This window comes from Rhinopithecus bieti, unplaced genomic scaffold, assembly GCF_001698545.2.
Source record: "Rhinopithecus bieti isolate Rb0 unplaced genomic scaffold, ASM169854v2 scaffold_905, whole genome shotgun sequence".
In the NCBI taxonomy this organism is placed as follows: Eukaryota; Metazoa; Chordata; class Mammalia; order Primates; family Cercopithecidae; genus Rhinopithecus; species Rhinopithecus bieti.
Genome location: NW_016803348.1, coordinates 1,407,221 through 1,422,475, shown reverse-complemented (window position 1 = coordinate 1,422,475; position 15,255 = coordinate 1,407,221). Strand labels below are relative to the sequence as shown.

General features: G+C 41.3%; 1 protein-coding gene across 1 annotated transcript in view; it reads right to left on the bottom strand.

Moving 5' to 3' along the window:
* Positions 1 to 86: 86 nt before the first annotated feature.
* Positions 87 to 15,255, bottom strand: part of GRSF1 (G-rich RNA sequence binding factor 1) — a 19,698-nt gene continuing 4,529 nt past the window's right edge. The window contains exons 3-10 of the mRNA XM_017879140.1: positions 12,764 to 12,919; positions 11,936 to 12,079; positions 11,177 to 11,312; positions 8,092 to 8,276; positions 6,013 to 6,134; positions 4,749 to 4,884; positions 3,762 to 3,836; positions 87 to 357 (exon numbers count right to left, since the gene is read on the bottom strand). Coding sequence (XP_017734629.1) covers positions 3,787 to 3,836; positions 4,749 to 4,884; positions 6,013 to 6,134; positions 8,092 to 8,276; positions 11,177 to 11,312; positions 11,936 to 12,079; positions 12,764 to 12,919 — 929 coding nt within the window. The 3' untranslated portion in view covers positions 87 to 357; positions 3,762 to 3,786. The remainder of the gene's footprint in view (positions 358 to 3,761; positions 3,837 to 4,748; positions 4,885 to 6,012; positions 6,135 to 8,091; positions 8,277 to 11,176; positions 11,313 to 11,935; positions 12,080 to 12,763; positions 12,920 to 15,255) is intronic.

Here is a 15,255-nt window from a genome sequence, read left to right as displayed (position 1 = left end):
AAAAAAAAAAAAAAGTTAACTTTTAAATGAAAGCGTTTAAAGAACACTGCTGAATATGTAGTCTTTACAATGGGTAACATATCATCTATGAAAACAAACCATTTAATCATATAAAACAAAGACCATATTTTAAATCAGATCCTGGATGGTTTAAACAAAATTTTAATTTGTGGTTTATTTCATAATCCCAAACTGGATCTTTCATTTCTTCTTCTAAGCAGTCCACTATGAAACTTTTCTTAGAAGCAATTAACCCAAAACACCAAAATCATTTCCCTATCAGTTGCTGCTAATAAACTGGAACTGTATATCCCATGTCCAAGAAAGATGTGCAAATGAAATGCTTCTTGCTTCACCCTAAAATAAAACAAAAAATGTCGCACATTTACTCAAGATGAAAAGGATAGCACACATTCCCATACCATTTAAAACCGCAAATTCAAATTTTTCTCCTTTCTAATTTAGTGCAAGTTATCTGATAAACCAAGTTAAAGTGAGGAAAACTAGTTAGGCATTAGTGTTTACAGGCCGGTATAAAAAACACAGTTTAAGAATATATTTTAAATAGATTTTAGCTACTATAGGTATTTAACATCACAGAATTGTGGGACTTCATATCCAAAAAAAGCAATAGAAGAGGCCAGGCGCAGTGGCTCATGCCTGTAATCCCAGCACTTTGAGGCCGAGGCGGAAACATCACGAGGTCTGGAGATCGAGACCATCCAGGCCAACACGATGAAACCCTGTCTCTACTAAAATACAAAAAATTGGCGGGGCACGGTGGCTCAAACCTGTAATCCCAGAATTCTGGGAGGTTGAGGTGGGCAGATCAGCTGAGGTCAGGAGTTCGAGACCAACCTGGACAACATGAAGAAACCCTGTCTCTACTAAAAATAAAAAATTAGCCGGGTGTGGTGGTGCATGCCTGTAATCCCAGCTACTCCAGAGGCTGAGGCAAGAGAATCACTTGAACCCAGGAGGCAGAGGTTGCAGTGAGCCGAGATCCTGCCATTGCACTCCAGCCTGGGCAACAAGAGAGAACTTCCATCTCAAAAATAAATAAATTAAATAAAATAAAATACAAAAACTTAGCCGGGCATGGTGGTACACGCCTGTAGTTCCAGCTACTCGGTAGGCTGAGGCAGGAGAATCACCTGAACCCAGGAGGCAGAAGTCACAGTGAGCAGAGATCACAGCCTGGGTGACACAGTAAGACTCCATCTCAAAAAACAAAAACAAAACAAAACAAAACAAACAATAGAATAGGATATAGTAATAGAATGAATGCCCGTGTTTTTTTGTTCTTTTTTTTTTGAGACAGAGTTTCATTCTGTCATTCAGGCTGGCTGGAATGCAGTGGCACGATCTCAGTCACTGCAACCTCCGCCTCCTAGATGCAAGTGATTCTCCTGCCTCAGCATTCCCAGTAGCTGGAACTACAGGTGTGCACCACCACATCCAGCTAATTTTTGTATTTTTAGTAGAGACAGGGTTTCACCATTTTGGCCAGGCTGGTCTCGAACTCCTGACCTCAGGTGTTCTGCCTGCCTTAGCTTCCTGAAGTAATGGGATTACAGGATTAAGCCACCACACCCGGCCCCATGTATTTTCAAGAAATCATTACAGGTAAGTGTCTCAAAAGAATGAGCCATTACATGTAGAAAAGTGACTGCAATACATCAGTAATACTTAAAATACTTTATGAGAAAAAAAAAAAAGACATCATATATTTAATCGAGGGAAGGAACATCAAGAAGTATTAAGCAAATCTCATGGGTAAGTTAGCACTATAAAATTATGTTCCTCCTACGGCACAAAAAAAAAAATGCCATTTTAGGAAAAGGAAACACTGACACATTAACTGTGTTTATGGATGATAACACTCTGGTTTCACATATATCCTTTTAAAAATACCTTAAACCAGAAAATGGCCGGGCGTGGTGACTCACGCCTGTAATCCTAGCACTTTGGGAGGCTGAGGCTATCACTTGATGTCAGGAGTTTGAGACCAGACTGGTGAAACCCCATCCCTACTAAAAATATGAAAATTAGCTGGATGTGGTGGAGAGTGCCTGTAATCCTAGCTACTTGGGAGGATGAGGCAGGAGAATCACTTGAACCCGGGAGGCGGGGGTTGCAGTGAGCTGAGATTGCACCACTGCACTCCACCCTGGGCAAAAACAGTGAGACTTCATATCAAAAAAAAATAAAATAAAAAATCTGAGAAAATGGAAAAGGTATAAGTTTAAGTGGGAAAATAAAAAGCTAATGCAAGTCATATATCCAGTCTACTATAATTTATAGCTACCAAAGGCAGCTATTTTTTGGCACATAGCATGATGGATGTTGGAAATTATGCATAAAAATTCTACATGGAGACAATGCTCAAAGCTATTATACAAATCATAAGGAATTATGGCTGGGCGCAGTGGCTCACCCCTGTAATCCCAGCACTTTGGGAAGCCAAGGCAGGTGAATCACTTGAACCTAGGAGGCGGAGTTTGCAGTGAGCCAAGATTATGCCACTGCAATCCAGCCTGCTCAACAAAGCAAGACTCTGTCTCAAAAATAATAAAAAAATAGGCCGAAGTGGCTCATGCCTGTAATCCCAGTACTTTGGGAGGCCAAGGCAGGTGGATCACCTGAGGTCGGGAGTTCAAGACCAGCCATAACCAACACGGAGAAACCCCATCTCTACTAAAAATACAAAGATTAGCTGGGCGTGGTGGCGCATGCCTGTAATCCCAGCTACTCGGGAGGCTGAGGCAGAATAATCTCTTGAACTCGGGAGGCAGAGGTCACGGTGAGCGGAGATCGTGTCATTGCACTCCAGCCTGGGCAATGAGAGTGAAACTCTGTCTCACAAAAAAAATCAATAAATAAAATTTTAAAAAAAAAAAGAAAGAAAGAAAGAAAAAAAAAATCATAATTAATTTATTTCCCAGGAGAATTTTTTTTTTGCCCCCACATCTGAGAAGCCAGAGTGAGAATTTTCATTCCTTATATTGACACTTCAATTATCATTAGTTTGATCTTTATTAAAAAGGAATGGTGCCAGGTGGGCTGGCTCACTCTTGTAATTCTAACACTTTGGGAGGCAAAGGCAGCAGGATCACTTAAGGCCAGAAGTTCAAGGCCATCCTGGGCAACATAGTGAGACCCCCACCTCCACAAAAAATTAAAAAATTAGCTAGGCAAGGTGGTACACACCTGTAGTCCCCACTACTCAAGAGGCTGAAGTGAGAGAATCACCTGAGCCCAGAAGGTTGAAGCTGCAGTGAGCTATGATCACACCACTGCTAGCCTGGGCAACAAACTGAGACCTGGTCCCTAAAAAAAATTTCAAAAATAAAAAGAGAATGGTTTCCACCATATTATAAATTAGTGAGTGGATGATTATTAGTTTATCAATACAAAATAATTTCCACGGTTGTACCTCTTTTTTTTTTTTTTTTTTTCCTTTGAGTCTCATTCTATTGCCCAGGCTGGAGTGCAGTGGCGCAACCTCAGCTCACTGCAACCTCTGCCTCCTAGGTTCAAGTCATTCTCCCACTTCAGCCTCCTGAGTAGCTGGGATTATAGGCACCAGCCTTCATGCCCGGTTAATTTTTGTGTTTTTAGTAGACAGGGTTTCACCATGTTGGCCAGGCTGGCTCTAACTCCTGACCTCAGGTGATCCACCCACCCTGGCCTCCCAAAGTGCTGCGATTACAGGTGTTGAGCCACCGCGCCCAGCCCACAGTTTTACCTCTTAAATTTACCTTATTATCTGGAGCCCCTGAAGTCTTATTTTCCTTTTGGACATGAATTCAGGAACAGTTCAATATACCTATGATCTGAGGATAATGAGAAAGATTAGTTTTAAAAAGTTGAAAAGACAGAAAAATTTTACAGTCATTTTCTCACAGTTCAGACAACAACTCAAACTCTTTGCCCTTACCCTTCCCTAATTAAAAACAAAATCTAGGCCAGCGCAGTGGCTCACGCCTGTAATCCCAGCACTTTGGGAGGCTAAGGGGGAGGATCACCTAAGGAGTTCGAGCCAGCCTGCCAATATAGTGAAACCCCTCTCTACTAAAATACAAAATTAGCCAGTTTGGTGGCAGGTGCCTATAGTCCCAGCTACTCGGGAGGCTGTGGCAGGAGAATCACTTGAACCCAGGAGGCAGAGGTTGCAGTGAGCCCAGATCACACCACTGCACTACAGACTGGGTGACAGACAAGACGCCGTCTCAAACAACAACAAACAAACAAAATGTAAAATGGACAAACAGGCTGGGTGCGGTGGCTCATGCCTGTAATCCCAGCACTTTGGGAGGTCGAGGCACGAGGATCATTTGAACCCAGGGGTTCAAGACCAGCCTGGCCAACATGGCGAAACCTGTCTCTACTAAAAATACAAAAATGAGTCAGGCATGGTGCTGGGCACCTGTAATCCCAGCTACTCAGATGGCTGAGGCAGGAGAATTGCTTGAACCCAGGAGGCGGAGACTGCGGTGAGCCGAGATGGCACCACTGCATTCCAGCGTGAGTGACAAAAAAACAAAAAGAAAGAAAGAAATTTGCAGGATAATTAGCAGACAAATAAATGGTTTTAAAATAGTGTTTTATCTGTTACATTTAATTTACTAGTACTAAAAGAATACAAATTTCCCAAGGAAAAATTCTACAATCCCAAAACAGAAAGAGATATTTATAAGCAAAGACAAGCATCAAAAATGACAACAAAAGCCAAAGGCAGGACTTACGAACGTGGGACCGATCCTTGAGCATTGCTGCAACAGCATCCTCATGGGTCTCAAAGTGCACATCAGCTTCTCCAGTGGCCTTCCCGCTGGAGCTGTATTCCATGGTGATTCTAACAGGCTTGAGTGGAGCAAAAAACTAAACGACAAACAAAGGCAGTCAAGAGGAACATGATGGATGTAAGTAAACCCGCCTAGAAGTCTGGTGGCTCTTCATCTTTCTTTCAGACTTTGATTCACACACTTGATACATTTGTTTCTAGGAAATTCCTTTTTTAAGCAGTAATATATTTATACATCTAGTATGTCTTCTGGCTTTTCTACTTTTTCTCAGAACTCAAAGTGACATTTAAAGTGTCTGCTCTCAGCCGGGCGCGGTGGCTCAAGCCTGTAATCCCAGCACTTTGGGAGGCCGAGACGGGCGGATCACGAGGTCAGGAGATCGAGACCATCCTGGCTAATACGGTGAAACCCCGTCTCTACTAAAAAATACAAAAAACTAGCCGGGCGACGAGGTGGGCGCCTGTAGTCCCAGCTACTCGGGAGGCTGAGACAGGAGAATGGCGTGAACCCGGGAGGCGGAGCTTGCAGTGAGCTGAGATCCGGCCACTGCACTCCAGCCTGGGCGGCAGAGCAAGACTCCGTCTCAAAAAATAAAATAAAATAAAAAAAATAAAAAAAAAAAAATAAAGTGTCTGCTCTCAGCGAGCACAGTGGCTCACACCTGTAACCTCAACACTTTGGGAAGCCAAGGCGAGTGGATCACTTGAGGTCAGGAGATCAAGACCAGCCTGGCCAACATGGTGAAACCCCATCTCTACTGAAAATACAAAAATTGACCAGGCATGGTGGCACATGCCTGTAATCCCAGCTACTCGGGAAACTGAGGCGGGACAAATGCTTGAACCCGGGAGGCAGAGGTTGCAGTCAGCCAAGTTCAAGCCACTGCACTCCAGCCTGGGAGACACGGTAAGACTCTGTCACCAAAAAAAAAAAAAAAAAAAAAGAGAAAAAAAAAAAAAAAAAACAAAACCCAACTTTCCCGCTAAAAAAAAAAAGAGAGAGAAAAAAAAAAGTAATACCAAGCCACACTTCTCAGCTATAGAAAAAGAAGCAAGCCTTGCAACCAGGAAGATGCCATCTTACTATCCAAAGACAACTCAGAAACATTATATATTTTCTTCTCTACCATCCCCAAATTAATACAAGTTCAATTTTAGAACTTCTGTTCAAATCTATTGAGACTGGGTATCTTACTGCCACACACGTTTATAATGTCTTGGGCATTGGCTTGGAAAGGTAATCCTCTCATGTGGACAAAATGCAGAGAAGACGTAGTTCCAAAATCAGCAGCCTCTGGAAGCTTTTCTGGCACCTCCTTAGGCAATTCTGAGAGGTGGAACAGAAAGCACTGTTAAAACATAAGAGCTTCAAGGGTTATTAACAGATTCTAATTAGGTATGACTTCTATGTCCAAATCCTCAATTCCTCTTAAGACCTTTAAAAGCCAAAATGATCTGAAATTTCTGCCACTTAACAAATATCACCTGAACACCCATAAGCACTGAATGCCTCAGACCATTACCAGTTTAAGAACTTACCCCTTTCTGTAACAACAGAGAGCAGATAAAATGATTATGAATTAAACCCTAAAAGAGACTTTCTAGATTATAGGTACAAAAAAAAAAGGAACAAAGGCTGGGCATGGTAGCTCACACTTGTAATCCCAACACTGTGAAAGGCTGAAGCAGGAGAATCACTTCAGCCCAGGAGTTCGAGACCAGCCTGGCCAACAACATAGTGAGACACTGTCTCTACAAAAAATAAAAAGAGGCCGGGTGCAGTGGCTCACGCCTGTATTCCCAGCACTTTGGGAGGCTGAGGCGGGTGGATTACGAAGTCAGGAGATCGAGACCATCCTGGCTAACACGGTGAAACCCCGTCTCTACTAAAATGCCAAAATTAGCCGGGCGTGGTGGCGGGTGCCTGTAGTCCCAGCTACTCAGGAGGCTGAGGCAGGAGAATGGCATGAACCTGGGAGGCAGAGCTTGTAGTGAGCCAAGATGGTGCCACTGCACTCCAGCTTGGGCAACAGACCGACACTCCATCTCAAAAATAATTAATTAATTAATTAATTTAAAAAAGAAAAAGAAAAATAAGTTAGCTGGGCATGGTGATGCATGTCTATAGTTCCAGCTACTCAGGAGGCTGGGGTGGAAGAACTGCCTGAGCCCAGGAGTTCAAGGTTGCAGTGAGCCATGATTGTGCCACTGCACTCCAGAATGGGCCACAGAACAAGATCTTGTCTCAAAAAACAATATACATATACACACACACACATATATATAGTGACAAGATAATCCCAGGGTACCAGTTTAAAAAGTATTTATCAAATTTAAAAGATTCCAAATGTTGCTCTGAGTTAGGAATCAAAGAAATAATTAAATCCAGAGGCAAACAAAAATCCTTACTTCTGGTGGGCACAGTGGCTCATGCCTGTAATCCCAGCACTTTGGGAGGCAGAGGCGGGCAGATCCTCTGAGGTCAGTAGTTCGACACCAGCCTGGCCAACATAGGGAAACTGTCTCTACTAAAAATATAAAAACTAGCCAGCCACAGTGGCAGGCACCTGTACTCCCAGCTACTTGGGAGGCTGAGGTAGGAGAATGGCGTGAACCCAGGAGGCGGTGCTTGCAGTGAGCTGAGATTGTGCTACTGCACTCCAGCCTGGGCAACAGAGCAAGACTCTGTCTCAAAAAAAAAAAAAAAAAAAAAAAATCCTTACTTCAGTCAATATTCCTGCTCATTACCCAAATCTTCCCCATCTTAATTTAAATATTAATATTTTACTTCCTTTTATCACATTTTTACTACCCAGCTTTTGATATAGTTAATAAAATGATTAAATGAAAACCTAGCAAAATAATTAAGTTTTCTGCATATACTCAGAGTATGTACTATACTCAAAGACCTATTAAATCTTTAGGCCTGGTGTGTTGGCTCACAGCTGTAATCCCAGCACTTTAGGAGGCTGAAGCAGGTGGATCACTCGAGGTCAAGAGTTCCAGACCAGCCTGGCCAACATGGTGAAACCCTGTCTCTACTAAACTTATAAAAATTAGCTGGGCATGGTGGCATGCACCTGTAGTCCCAGCTACTCAGGAGGCTAAGGCAGGAGAATCACTTGAACCCGGGAGGTAGAGGTTGCAGTCAGCCGGGATCACACCACTGCACTCCAGCCTGGCAACAGAGCGAGACTTTGTCTCAAAACAAAAAAAAATTTTTTTGCAAAATCCAAAACATTCAAGATAGACCCAATGAGTCTCAAGAAGAGACAGGACCTTACCTATTTCCTTCTCACTTTCAAAAGCTGTCATGGGTCGAATATCCTCATTTACTTCGTGTTCTTCAAAGACCATTTCTGGCTCAGTTATATACTTAGCAGTAGGAGAAGATGCAATTTTCTTTCCCTTATGAGAACCAACATGTGTTCGAACTTCATTTCTTCTGCTTGGAAATATCTCGATGTATCTATGTCAAAGCAAAAGTGAACAGGCACAAATGGTGCAAAGTAACTTTATACTGAACTCACTTAAAATAAACATGTATACATTTTATTTCCAACAGCTTATGAAACACAGGTGTCCACACAGGTGTCCAAAGATAACAGGTAGGGAAATGGATGCAGATAGTAGCCCATGAAAACATACAACAGAGTAGGTCACTGATTTAAGTTTTTGCACCAAGGTAACACTTTTTCTTCATACACATTTTTTTTTTCTTCATACACATTTTAACAATATTTTCTACTCTGTTTTGCTTCATGAGAACTATGCTTACATTAACTGTGTATACAGAAAAAATTAATCTCATACGGGTTTTTTAAACAGCTGGTTAACAATCTCTTGAAGCCTTGAAATTCAATTCTGTGCCAATTAATCACATCTGTATAAGATATTAAAAGTCACAGTAAAAGAAGAGTTAACTTCCCCAGAACTTCACTAAAAGGCTAATGAGAATTCAAGAACTAAGTATCAATTATGACTTGCTATCACCGTGGAGGGGACTATCTATTAAACCCAAGCTTCTGGAACAATTTTTTTTTTTTTTTTTGAAACTTGGGTTTCTTGCTGTCACCCAAGATGGAGTGCAGTGGTGTGAACACGGCTCACTGCAGCCTCAACCTCCTAGACTCAAGTGATCTTCCTGCCTCAGCCTCCCAAGTAGCTGGGGACTACTGCCACCTGCCACCACACACTGCTAAATTTTGTATTTTTTATTTTGTAGACATGGGTTCCTGCCATGTTGCCCAGGTTGCTCTTGAACTCCTGGGCTTAAGTGATTCTACCCACTTCAGCCTCCCAAAGTGCTAGGATTACAGGCATTGGCCACCACGCTCAGCAGTTTTCTTTTTCTTAACATGGCTTTCTAAACTAAGAGCTATAAAAACAGCTTGTGTTTACAAATCTATAAAGATTAGATATGCACTACTTCTTTAAAAAAAATCTTTGAGCCTGGACAACAAAGTGAGACACTATCTCAACAAAACTTTTTTTTTTTTTTAATTAGCCAGGAGACCAGGTGCAGTGGCTCACACCTGTAATCCCAGTACTTTGGGAGGCTGAGGCAGGTGGATCACTTGAGCTCAGGAGTTTGAGACCAGCTTGGGCAAGATGCAAAACCCCGTCTCTACAAAAATCAAAAATTAGCTGGGTGTGGTGGCATGCACCTGTAGTCCCAGCTACTTGGGAGGCTGAAGTGGGAGGACTGCTTGAGCCCAGGAGGCCACAGTTGCAGAGAGCTGTATCACTCAACTGCACTCCAGTGAGGTTAACAGAGTAAGATTCTGTCTAAAATTAGCCAGGCATGGTGATGCATGCCTGTGGTACCACCTACAAGGAAAGCTGAGGTGGGAGGACTGCTTGAGCCCAGGAGGTCAAGGCTGAAATGAGCAGTGTTTGTGCCACTGCACTCCAGCCTGGGTGACAGAGCAAGATCCTGTCTCAAGAAACTAAAAAACCTTTGAACCACTTCTATCAGTAGATCCTGAAACACTGACTTTGGAATGGCTATTTTGTTTACTTCAAAGGAGCTGATTTAAAAGGCCAGAAAACAGCAAAAAAGGTAACCCAACAGTGATTTAACATTTGACATTTTAAACTATACCTCCAAAACTAAAGTTAAAACACAAACGAACCCACTTATCATCATGTGCATCATGATATGATGTCAACATGAGACACTGTACAAGACAACTGATCTAATTTCTTCAAAAGTCAATTGCTTTTAAAAAGACGGAGGGAATAAGTAAGAGGGATTTGCTCTAGTTCAAGAGAGTCAGTGGTCAGGTGCAGTGGCTCACGCCTATAATCCCAGCGTTTTGGGAGGCCAAAGCGGGAGATCACTAGAGCCCATGAGTTTGAGGCCAGCCAGGGCAACACAGCAAGACCCCACCTACACACACACACACACACACACACACACACACAGAGCGAGGTGTGGTGGCACATGCCTATAGTTCTAGCTAGTTGGGAGGGTGAGATGAGAAGATTGCTTGAGCCCAGGAATTCAAGGCTGTAGTGAGCTATCACCATGCTACTGCACTCCAGCCTGGGTAACAGAATGAGATCCTGTGTCTTAAAAGAAAAAAACACACACAGAGAGAACTATGGACATAACAATCAAATGCAGTGTGTAGACCTTATCTGGATTTTGTTTCAAAAAAGATATTTTTGTCCGGTGTGGTGGCTCACACCTGTAATCCCAACACTTTTGGAGGTGGAGGTGGGTGGATGACCTGAGTCCGGGAGTTCTAGACCAGCCTGGCCAACATGGTAAAACCTTGCCTCTACTAAAAATACAAAACTTAGCTGGGCGTGGTGGCGCATGCCTCTAGTTCCAGCTACTCGGGAGGCTGAGGCAGGAGGATCACTTGAAACTGGGAGGCAGAGAGAGGTTGCAGTGAGCCAAGATCACGCCACTGCACTCCAGCCTAGGCAGCAGAAAGAGACTCCATTGCCAAAAAAAAAAAGGGATATTTTTGGTATAATTGGAAAAATATTATTATGAACTGTTATTAGATAATATACTATTGATAACGGTGTTAGATATAACATAGAAATTATGTTAAAAAAATTTTTTTTACAGATGCATACTAAAAAAGACCAGATGAAATAAATATAACAGATGTTATATTTTATATATAAATGTGTTAATCTAGCTGCTCTAGGTACACTGTCTATGGGTTAGTCCTGCTCCACAAGGAGCAGTCAAAAAAAAATTGTTAATCTAAATTATGGGCATTTGATGGCTCACTACACTACTCTCTCTACTTTTCTATGTGTGGATAACTTTACAGTCATATTACAGCACATTCGTCAAAATGACTTGATGTGTGACACTTCCGCATCATTAATATCTGCTTTACTCACCGATTACCAATTTCTTCCCTGTGTTTCAACAGGGCTTGGTTGGCCATTTCTGGTTCTTCAAATTGCACATAGGCTTCCCCTGTTTTTCGTCTCCCTCTGTAGTCCATCACAAAAGTAATGTCAACTATATTCAGTCCTAGGACACCAAAAGAGTTTAGTGCTACTAGCAGGTTTTTTTAACCTCAGAATTAACACCATCATTCAAATACTAATAAAATTTTTTATTCTTCTGCCAGTCCCAAAACTGAATACATGCTTGATAGGAAAAAAATTATTATGCAGTCAAAAGTCAGTAACACCTATATACCCGTATCTCTAGAATAGGTAGGGTCCAAGAAGCCCACTCAAAACATACAATTCTCCCCATCTTTTTTTTTTTTTTTTTTTGCTGCTAATTATATACTAGGAAACAATAGAACTCATAGACTTCACTGCTAATGGTTCTAGGAATTAGATAATACTTTTAAATTATATAAATTGTTATATTGTCTTACACAAATAGCCACTATTATGAGAAGTTATTTCCTTCAATAGTAAAACCCTCATGAAATTATTTTGAAATCTGACTTCCCTCCTAAAATCTGCCTGATAGAAAACACATATAAAATCTATAAAGATTAGAAATTTAAGTGAAGAGCTCTCCCCTAAAGAACCTAATATAACTGCATGCTATTGCCCAGAAAGAGGCTCATCTCAGATATAGGAGATAACAAGGGAAAAAAGATATGAGCTCCCAAGCACAATATAACTGCAAAATACCTGCAAAGAAATCTACAATGTCTTTCTCATTGCAACTGTAAGGAAGTCCTCTCAAACGAACCACACCATCATTTACCACAGGTGAAGATTTGACCTGCAAGCTCTTCATTAAGGCATCCACATCTTCATTGTTTATCTCATACACTACGAAGAAAAAACACAAAAGGGATGAAAATTTACATAACAAAGGAACAAACCCATTTAAAAAAATCATTACAACTTGGTGGGTTATCCAAGAATTCAAAAACTAATTATTTTAATCCTTATGCACTTCTCTAGAGAAAATAAAAAATGACATTTATTGCATATTTACCATGCAGGCATAACTTCTTTAATTCTCACAGCTTGTAAGATACTTGTCAGCCGGCTACAGTGGCTCATGCCTGTAATCCCAGAACTTTGGGAGGCCAAGGCAGGTGGATCACCTGAGGTCAGGAGTTTGAGACTAGCCTGCCCAATACGGTAAAACCCTATCTCTAATAAAAGTACAAAAATTAGCTGGGTATCATTTGCCTGTAGTCCCAGCTACTTGGGAGGCTGAGACAGGAGAATTGCTTGAACCCAGGAGGTAGAAGGTTGCAGTGAACTGAGATCATGCCACTGCACTCCAGCCTGGGTGACAGAGCGAGACTCCATCCCAAAAAAAAAAAGGTTAACTTGGTCAATATTCTCATAAGAAAGTTTATCTATGTTTTATTCTCACAACCTATAAAAGAATGCATTCATACAATCTAAATACTTCATTATTAAGACTCAAATAAAAACTGCCTTGAAAAGTATAAAACCTAATGCAATGAACCCAAAATGTCAAAATCTGACTTCACATACCTTCCACATACCGCTGGCCCATGTACATGCGGTGCTTCTCTAAGGCTTTCTGCACATCCTGTTCTGACTCCATTTCAATTAAGGCATCACCCCTTCGTTTCCCATCTCTATTTAGGAGGAAATGTATTCCATTCTCACCGTTGCGGATTCTGCAGTCTAAAAGTGTATGAGCAAAATCAATTGAAAACAGAAATCAAACTTTTAGCTCAATTATGTAAGTCATGAGAATGCAATTTTCCAACAAACCAGGAAACAAGTGTCATATTCCTTACACGAATCCCCATCTCTTAAGCCATCCAAACACCAGTAAGAATTTAGTCTCTAAAACCTTCCAAGTAGAAAAGATAAGCAAACCTTAGCACAGAAGCTTATGATCTCCTTCCTGACCACTAAATGGCAAATAAGGATAGGCCCAACACAATATTCATTATTTCTATTCCAATGTCTCTATAATCACTTAAGGAAATACAATATAGTTAAATTCATACGTGTCTTCCTTTAAAATCATATCCATAGGACTCTAAAATATTTCCTCTAAGAATAATTTTATTACCATAATTTAATTTTTTTTTTGTTTTTGTAGAAAGGGGGTCTCATTTTGTTGCCCAGGCTGGTCTTGAACTCTTGGGCTTAAGTAATCCTCCCACCTTAACCTCCCAAAGTGCTGGGATTACAGGCATCAGCCACCACGCCTAGCCTTTTGCCTTTTCATACTGCATACTTTTATAATGGGAGTAAGTCCAAGAAGTAAGTGGCCAAGAAGCTTTAAAAAATGTTTGACCAGGCTCACTCTGGGCATACTGCCTAGGAGTTACTCCTGCTCCACAAAGAGCAGCTAAAAAAATTAATGAAATAGGGAGGCCAAAGTGGTGGATCATCTGAGGTCAGGGGTTTGAGACCAACCTGGCCAACAGGCGAAACCCTGTCTCTACTAAAAATACAAAAATTAGCCAGGCGTGGTGGCAGGTGCCTGTAGTCCCAGCAACTCAGGAGGCAGAGGCAGGAGAATCGCTTGAACCCAGGAGGCGGAGGTTGCAGTGAGTCGAGACTGCGTGAGACTGTACTCCAGCCTAGGTGACAGAGCAAGACTCCATCTCAAAAAAAATCATAAAAATAAATCATAGTCAGATACAGAAACTAAAAAAAATCCCACAGATACATAAACTCTCCAAACATGGTACTAAGGGAACTTTATTCCTTGATACTAAATGACCTTCTATTCTAAATGTCTGTATTAAATAAATAGTCACTCTTAATTCCATATTTCCACTGACAGGCTTGACTTTTTGATATGTATATATTAATACCACAGAGAAAAATAATTTCAAACCATGCAATTTTGTTTTTTAACTTTTATTTAGTACATGTACAGGACTGTTACACAGGTAAACCATGTGTTACAGGAGCATGGTATATAGATCATGTAGTTACCCAGGTAGCAAGCATAGTACCCAATAACTTTTATTTTTCTTTTTGAGAAGAGTCTATCTCTGTCGCCAAGGCTGGAATGCAGTGGTGTGATCTCAGCTCACTGCAACCTCCTCCTCCTGGATTCAAGCGATTCTCCTGCCTCAGCCTCCCGGGTAGCTGGGATTACGGGAGCGTGCCACCACGCCTGGCTAATTTTTTTTGTATTTTTAGGAGAGACGGGGTTTCACCGTGTTAGCCAGGATGGTCTCGATCTCCTGACCTTGTGACCCGCCTGCCTTGGCCTCCCAAAGTGCTGGGATTACAGGCGTGAGCCACTGCACCCGGCCCCGATACGTATTTTTTAATCCTCTCCCCTACCCTCAAGTTGGCCCTGGTGTCTGTTGTTCCCCTTTGTGTCCATGTGTTCTCATTGTTTAGCTCTCACTTGTAAGTGAAAACGTACAATATTTAGTTTAATGTTCCATGTTAGTTTGCTTAGGATAATGGTCTCCAGCACCACCCACATTGCTGCAAAGGATATAATCTCGTTCTTTGTTATGGTTGTATAATATTCCATCATACCAGCCGGGCGCAGTGGCTCAGGCCTGTAATCCTAGCACTTTGGGAGACGGGCAGATCATGAGGTCACGAGGTCAGGAGATCGAGATCATCCTGGCTAACACGGTGAAACCCCGCCTCTACTAAAAACACAAAAAATTAACCGGGCATGGTGGTGATCAGTACTAGGGAGGCTGAGACAGGAGAATGTCATGAACTCAGGAGGCGGAGCTTGCAGTGAGCCAAGATCGTGCCACTGCACTCCAGCCTGGGTGACAGAGCAACTCTGTCTCAATAAATAAATAAATTCCATTATACTATGTAGTCTTAACATTACATATTATAAATTAATATATAACATTAATAAATATATCATTACATATTTATATATAACCATATATAATATATATTTATATATAATCATATATTAATTATATAGTATTAACTAAACATAATAATTACATATAATTATATATTATATAAAATTTGTTACATATAATATTAACATATCATTTATTATTAAT